This window comes from Dermacentor silvarum, chromosome 5 (genome assembly GCF_013339745.2).
Source record: "Dermacentor silvarum isolate Dsil-2018 chromosome 5, BIME_Dsil_1.4, whole genome shotgun sequence".
Lineage (NCBI taxonomy): Eukaryota > Metazoa > Arthropoda > Arachnida > Ixodida > Ixodidae > Dermacentor > Dermacentor silvarum.
The window spans coordinates 24,339,933-24,347,930 of record NC_051158.1 but is presented as its reverse complement, the minus strand read 5'-3'; the positions used below and the strand labels follow the sequence as shown (position 1 = coordinate 24,347,930).

At 50.8% G+C, this 7,998-nt stretch overlaps 1 protein-coding gene across 1 annotated transcript; it reads left to right on the top strand.

Moving 5' to 3' along the window:
- Positions 1–1,488: 1,488 nt before the first annotated feature.
- LOC119453093 (uncharacterized) lies at positions 1,489–7,899 on the top strand. The gene has a single exon (XM_037715088.2). The coding sequence runs from the start codon at positions 1,721–1,723 to the stop codon at positions 3,938–3,940; it is 2,220 nt and encodes a 739-aa protein (XP_037571016.1). The 5' UTR covers positions 1,489–1,720; the 3' UTR covers positions 3,941–7,899.
- Positions 7,900–7,998: the final 99 nt, after the last annotated feature.

The window sequence follows — 7,998 nt, the reverse complement described above, 5'->3', positions numbered from 1 at the left end:
CATGGCAAGTGTTTTGCGCCGGGCTGCACAACAGGCTATGTATCTGCTAGAAAAGCAGAAGAAAAAAAAAACATCCCTTTTCTCGGTGCCTGATGACGATGAGGCACTTAAAGCGTGGCAGCGGCGCGGGCCCCGTGCATAAGGCCTTAAACAGGACTTGGAAGATCTGCGAGCTGCACTTCGAACCCCAGTTGAATCATCTACAGGGTGTCCCAACTATCATGCAACAAGATTTTAAAATATCCTAATGCCCCGTAGCTGAACAGAACCAAGGCAATGTTGTTTGCTGTCGCTTGTGGATACTCCGATTAGTTTTTGCGTGCCGCTTAATTGCATAATTAGACTTAATCAACTCCTCCAATATTACAATTAGATGAAAAGTGTCAATGTGAAAATTGTAGAACAACTTAATAAACTACCAATACAACTTTCTTTTGCTCAATATGTGCTACATAAAAGTGTTTTCCCCGAGCGTGAAAGAAGCCAGCGAATACACACAAAGTGCCTCGAGCGGCCAGTCACGCGGCAATTTTGCGTGTATTCGCGGGCTTCTTTCACGCTTGGCAAAACACTTTTATGTAGCACGTATTGAGCAAAAGAAAGCTCTATCGGTAGTTTTTCAAGTTGCTCTACAATTTTCACATTGACACTTTTCTTCTACTTATAATATTTGAGAAGTTGATTAGTTAATGAAGCCTAATTATGTAATTAGGCGGAATGCAAAAATAATCTGAGTATCTACAAGCGGCGACAAACAACATTGCCTTGGTTCTGTACAGCTACGGGGCATTTGCATATTTTTAAATCTTGTTGCATCATAGTTGGGACACCCTGTATAATGGATCATATAATCAAGTGCTGTATGTCGTCCTTTTGAGTATTCTTCATGTCCCCACCGTTCTAGTTCATCAGCGACTAAAATAAGTTTGTTTACTTTTCTAAAGCATCATATATTGGTATTAACCAATTTGACAAGCAGGATGCATGCAGTGCGTCGCAGTAATATGACCTAAGGAGTTCTTCACTGCGAGCCTAGAAATTGGTGCAGCTTTTTTTACCCACACCACTAGCATAATATTCTTCGCATTAGCTGAAATCATTCTTTTTTTCACTCCCGACGATTCGGGAAAGCACGTAGAACGCGTGCGACCGAGACGAGCGAAAAATATTTGTGCCGGCCGTGACGTGCCCGAATCTAATGCATTTTAACACTTAACCACTCATCAGAGGATAGCTGCTATTCATTTATTGTCTCCTTTATTAACAAGGCACGATATGCATTAGCTTAACGCTAGTTATGGGAAATATGCTACCGATAATTGCGAACAGAAGCGCCGGCTTCGAAACCCGCGGCACCAACCGCCGTGCTTCCGCGCCCGGGGAGCGATCTTGCTGTCGACTGCAGCGCCGCCGCTGCTGTCATGATTGCGTGCAACACTCCGCCGCCGCCGTTGCTCTCACCTCCCCCTTCTAGACACCGTAGTCCGGAGCAACGTTCGTGCCGTCACGAAAAATGTCCGTGCTGCGTCAGTTTGTTGTCGGTGTTCCGTGGTGTCGTCTTGCCATGGCGCCCAACTGACAAACCCGACAACCTGTGTTACCGCAGTAGACTGCGTCTCCGTACGTCAAGACGCGGCACACGGGGCAGCAGTCGCAGATGATTCCGTAACGGCGACACGCATAGGCCGTCCGTGCGCTTATCAGCAGGTTCGTCTCGTGGATGGAAAGGGGTATTTGTGCGCTATCGTTCACCATGCCCAAGCGTAAGTGTGGGTCTTCGGAGACATGGGGAGGCCCGCGGACAAAACCCAGCGTACTCTCTGCCAACCTGCGTTTGGCGAAGAGCTTTTTCACGGGCTCCAGCATCAACTACCGGACTCAGTGCACGAGCAGCGAGGGCCGCCTGTGCGAGGTCTTCAGAGACCTTTCCCTGTGGAACGAGTTCTTCTGGCAGGTGGGTCTCGAACTCCGGGAGCTATCGCCGGGCCAGCTGTCTCTCGTCGAAATGCACGGCGCGCACGTTCCCCTGGAAATGCCCGAACAGAAGCACGAGGCGGCCACGCTGCTGCACCGGCTGCTGACGCTTCACCACTGCATCGTTTCGGTGGACCTGAACGGCTACATATTCAAGGGCCACCACCAGCTGATATGCGACGCGCTGCGCAAGAGCTCGAGCCTGAGGAAGCTCAAGCTCTGTCTACTAACCATGAACACGCACGCGTCGCAGAGCTTCGCCGGCGCGCTGCCGTACCTGCACAACCTGCGAGAGCTCGAGTGCCGGCAGGTGCACTTCGACCGAACTTTCCTCGACGGCCTGTCGGTGTTCCTGGCCGACACCTCATCGCTGACGACGCTCACGATGAGCCACCTGCACATCGAGCGGGAGGACGCCATCGTTATCCTGCAGGGGCTCAAGAGAAACTCGACCATCACGACGTTGTCGCTCAACACGTGCATACTGAGCCCGGTCTCGTCCAGGTGCAGCATGATGTTCGCCGACTACCTGCGCGAGAACCAGACATTGCGCACCCTGAGCGTGACGTCACGCTACCTGAAGAACGTCATCGAGCTGCGCCTGATCATCCGGGCACTGTTCCACAACAACACCCTTTCCGAGCTCAACCTGGTGCGCTTCTCTCTGGACAACGAGAACATCCAGCTCATCACTCGGCTGCTGAGTCAGAACCGGACCCTGAGGAGCTTCCACATGGTCGGCTGTGTGTGGTACGAGCGCGCACCTCAGTATGGGGCTGACGCTGGCATGCACCACATGGAAAACTTCGGCAGCGTGTCGAGTCGAATCCGTCCGTGGCTTGTGGCCCTGACCGAGAACAAGACGCTCGACGAGCTAACCTTGGACCTGTCGTGCTTCAACCCCGACGAGTGCAGGTCCTTCTTCAGGGCGCTCGCGTTGAACGCGTCCCTGAAGAAGATTACCGTCGAGCGACTTCGACGCAAGGACGTGGCAGAGATATGCCGCGCCCTGCGAGAGACCGGCATGCGAGAGCGGTTCTTCCTTGGCATACACCACGTGATCCAGGACCCGGTCGCGACGCTCACGGAGTGCAAGGAGCTGTCGTGCATCAGTGTCGACTCGACGATCCTCCACGACTTCGACCCACTGCACACGACCCTGTGCCTGCTGCCGTCGTGCAATCATGTGACATCGCTGTGCCTGAGGGTGAGCCAGGAACTGTTCAATGGCAAAGTGAGCTCCCTGATAGCGCAGTACATCACGGGCACGACGGTGCTCAGGGAGCTGGAACTGACATTCTTTTTCGACTCGGGGAACTGGAATGCTGCTGACCGGCCCGAGCGGGCGCTAGTGCAAGCACTGTCTGTCAACAAGAGCATACACAGGCTGTTCATCGGGGGCCTCTGCTTTGACGATACCGAGACTCAGATGCTGGCAGACACGCTGCAATCCAGCCGGGCACTTTGCGACCTGTCCTTCTACCCCGACGACTACAAGTCGGCCATCTCGCTGATCCGGAAGCTGTCGCCAAACTTTTCCAGCAACTACACGCTCCTGGGCATGCGCCTGAGCAAACGCCGGGAGCTTGGAGGTGACTGGTTCACTGTTGCAGATGTCGTGCGGCGCAACTTTTCTCTGGTGATGCGCGCTTCCCACTTCGTCATGGGAACGAGGCACAAGTACTGCGCAGCAGCCGCCGAGCTGGTGCACTTCAACCCCGGACTGGTGGCAAAAGTGCAGGAACTCGCATCTGTCGATGAAAGCGAGGCTGTGTCGCGGATCAAGGCTAGCCTCAAGACCTTTTCCGAGCTGGATGACTTCATGCGCCTGGCAGGGGTTGTCAAGTATGGTGTGACTTGCCACAAGCGCGACGACGGTCAGAAGCAGTTGGTCGACCTCGGTCGAGACTGCTGGTTGTGCATACGGCAGTATCTCAAGGTGGGCGACATCCTGGATGCGCAGTAGTGTGGCTTTGCTTCTGTGTCGTAGCCAAGTGCAGTGTGTCCAGAGTTACATGCATTATTAGGAGAGCAGCATGCCAGCACTACACACAACTTTACGCTCTCACCTCTTTTGTGTGTACAAGCCACCTTATGGTGACTGCTGCTGGAGCTGATGTTTGGCAAGATTTCTGCATGCGGTTGTCAATCCAAACATCAGTTCCTCTCTTTTGAGTTCTTTATTTGGACAGTGGGTCATTTGATGCTTTCAAATGACTTGCTGTTGTGTTGCTGTCGCTTTCATTGTGTGATTGAACAGCAGTAATGTAAATTAGCGACCCTTCGGGCACCGTCCTTGGATGTTTGATTGAAGGCTTGTATGCGACAGTATCGGGTGCAGGTGCAGCAATTTCACTACGGGGACAGTAGCCACATTGGCCATGCACAGCAGCACCTTATGAATCGGCCGTAGTTCTGCCGTGCATGGCTAGACTGATAGCTAGATGCAGGCAGAACCACTTCGCCGGCCATTTCTTTAGTCTCAGTGCTGTTTGTGTGACTTAGTGGTTGGCTAATGTTTTGGATGTGTGCAGAACACCAGTTAATTGGGAGTAATTGTGTGCCATTGTTAGCCAAAAAAAACAAGGACACCCTTTCCTTTCTTTTTTTTTGCCACAGGAATTGCAGCTCTGGCAAACTTTTGCATTGTCGCAGCATTCCCTCTGCAGCGATCATATTCAATACCTCTGTACTGCTTATAGCTTTTTTTTTTTTTTAAGCGAAGCCTTCTTTGACTTTTCCCCCAACTTTACGAGTGCTGTCTGTCTTGCAGAATACGTGTGGCACCAGAACATGGCACGAAAGCATTACGTTGGAGCACCAAGTATGGTTGGTGGCGCGTGGGAGCAGGTCTTTAAATAAAAGACAACGCATCGCGTAGCAACCAGAGGCATTATACACCGAGCGCAGACAAGAGCTCCAACACTAACATAGTGGGGTTGAAGTGTCTACTAAGTGCAGAGGAGGCACATGTTCAAAACACGCTTAGAGCGGATCAGGAACATCTTTCATGCACAGAAAAGCACCGTTTAAAATGTTCGCAGATGTTGGCTCACAAATGCAAAGTGTAGCAGTATCAGTGTCGAGCGGAGGCGATAATTACCGAGGAGTTCGGTGAACTTTTCACCCTGAAATGTGAAACAGAGCAGCATCCATATGCAGCTAAGAATAGCTTGGAACACGAGTGCACTCTTGCTCGTAAAACAGAAAGCCGGATGGTGTCAATACGCAGCAACACAGCAGCAGGATGGAACCATGTCGTTTACGGCTGCAGTCAAGTGCTATTTGAAATACAATTTGCAGGGTGAGCTTAGTTCAGTGTGTAGAGTTGTGCAATACCAGTTTGGCGGACGTGTCTGCAGTATTGGAGCGCCACATTGTGAAGCACCTCACTCGACGTAAATGTGTCCAACTTCGTCGTGCGCTCTGTACTTGGCAATGGCTGTTAATCAAGAACAGCATTAATCAGCTGTTAATCAAGAACACCAAAGAAAGCTTCGCCTAAACCAATTCTCACACTTTGTGGAATGTGCACAATTTCTTTGTTAAAGCCTTGCTTCAGCATTTCTACACAGTTGTGAATGATGCTGATGCCACTGGACCAGCCAAGACAGATAGAGCACTCATGAACATATCCACACCTGCTACTGTGAACAGCAGTTATGAGCGGGGAAAAAAAAAAAAAGGCTGATTGTGTTTTTCACGTTTCAGTTAATGCCTCGCTCATGCAAAAAATAAAAAGAAAAAAAGAAACGTGGGCAGCTTGCACTAGTGGTGCAGGGCTGGAGTAACCAGCGGAGCTGGTGATCGACCTAGCTTTTCTTCAGGTTTTACTAGGCTTGGCTAAGTTTTGCTAGGAAATGCTAAGTGCTGCTAGGCACGGTATTCCGAATCGGCTCACCGCCGACACGCAGATTCTCGCGTGGCTGCGCGACGCGCTTCGAGTTGAGCGGCTTCCTCTTCGGGTGTCCGGATCTTCTTTGGTCGTCCCCTGTCAAGGGTACATGTACTCGCCACAGAGTCAACGAGAGTTCTGCCGACGTTGCGGCGGCTCCGAGCTTTATCTCCCCGGTGACGTCACGGCCAGGCTGCGCCTCCACACTTTCCGGGGCGTGGCTGGTCGAAATCTGCCGAGCCGACGCCAGAGGCACGTGCTGCAGTCACGGACACCAGCGCGCATTCTGCGCGAACACGGGGAAACGTGGGCGGCGTCGGAAGCAGCTCTGCGCGTTGCCTCGTTGGCGCTGCTACAATTTCTTTCTCTCTCTGTCTCTCGCTCTGATTTTCTCTTTCCCTCCCCCGAGCATTGCGCGCGCCCCGCGCATGCTCTCCTTCCCTCTCCTTAACGTCCCATGTCAAGGCAACATGCGCACAGCACGGAGAGGAGGCGAAGCACACGCCGCTCCGCGAGGTGGTTGCTAGGCAACCCAGGTGACTCATCGCTCAGCGATGTTTTACGGCTCGCGGCACAACTTACGGCTGGCTTAAACAGCTGCGCTGTTAAAAAAAAAAGGATTTTCAAGAAGCTACGATTGAACATGGAATTTTCAAGCCCTACGTTCTGATCACTACGACATGGCCGGTTCGCACGAGTAAATGGACAACACCTTCATTAGGCACGTACGAGCACTAACCTGTCGAGCTCATTTCATGCACTGTACCACAGGGTTGATTGAGACGGTGGTTGCACGTGCAAGGCTGCCTTTTTTTTTTGCTCTGCCCTGTTTCCATTGCATTGTACGGGAAGGAAAGTAGTGCAGTGCCAGTGCACTTATGCATCTGCGTTGAAGCTGGGAACGTTTTTCCAGCTTGCTAGGATGCTTCTTATGCGACTAGCCAGTGCTCTACCTATTAGGCCACAGATACACGCGTGGCGCATGAAAGTAACAACGTTAGCATACTCCTTTTCACGTGCGAGCTTGCCCTTTGACGACAATTGCCACACGCGTTAGTGGCGCCTAGCAGCAATTCACTTTTCTCGTGCGAGTGTGCATTGGTTTTCCCTCATTCTTTCCCCGCGGCATCTGGCTAACACTTTTGAGACGCTACTTGCGCTGCCTTTTCGGATCGACCCAGCTCGTAACGAAACAGGTTGCGACGTTTAATTGCCGGGTAGAGTAAACTGGTTGTAGCCATGGTGTTTTGTCAGTAGTACGCAAGAGTTCTTTGGGTGTTACTTGAGTACTTTCAGAGATTAGCAGAAGTAACAGAGCGGTTCTTCCAAGATCGCATGTGGGAATCTCTAAATGAGTCGAGGAGTCAAGCACTCGTTAACTGCTGTTCACAGTCACTGAGTTGAAGGGACACTAAAGAGGAAAAACATGATCACTTTTCTAGCATATCAAGAAAGCCATTCTTAGTATAAGTGGAGGCTTGATATAAGCCAGAAAAAAAAAAAAAGGCAGGTGTTGATTCTATCTTTAAGTTCCTGCGCCAGTTAGCCATAATGTCATAAAATTTAACACTGCATGCACAGCACTAGTTAACTTTTTTTCAGTAAATATGGAATACAATTATATTCTGAAGTAGCAAAAGGCTAAACTTGGCAGGTGTCGAGTATTTTTGTTGACCTGCAGGCAGCAGAACTAAGAAACAGAATTCTTTAAAATTTGTGATGTCACAGTGATATACCACTGTTGAGGTGTCGGCACAAAATTAAAGAAATTGAACTGGAGACTTCATTTTCGCTTGTAGAAATCAACCCGCTGCCGTTGAATAAACGAAATAGTTTAGAAAGAATGATTTATCAGTCTGGGTGTTTACCACTTTAGTGACCCATTAAGAGTGGACACCACTGTACCTGGCACTACCGTAACCAAGTGGCACTAAACCGTATGCTTTGATACTCCACAACCAGCCGACTTGTAAGCATTGACAAGTGGGCAGTAGCGCACCCAGGATCTCTGCCAGGGGGGGGGGGGGGGGTTTGATTTTTTTTTGTGGCGGGGGGGGGGGGGGGGGTGGAAGCAAGCACTTTGCATTATATGCAATTTCCTTGCTTTAGCCAGAGGAATCCAACAGCAA

Coding starts and splice junctions, on each gene's coding strand:
- LOC119453093 (XM_037715088.2), top strand. CDS start 1,721: ATGGAAAGGGGTATTTGTGCGCTATCGTTCACCATGCCCAAGCGTAAG.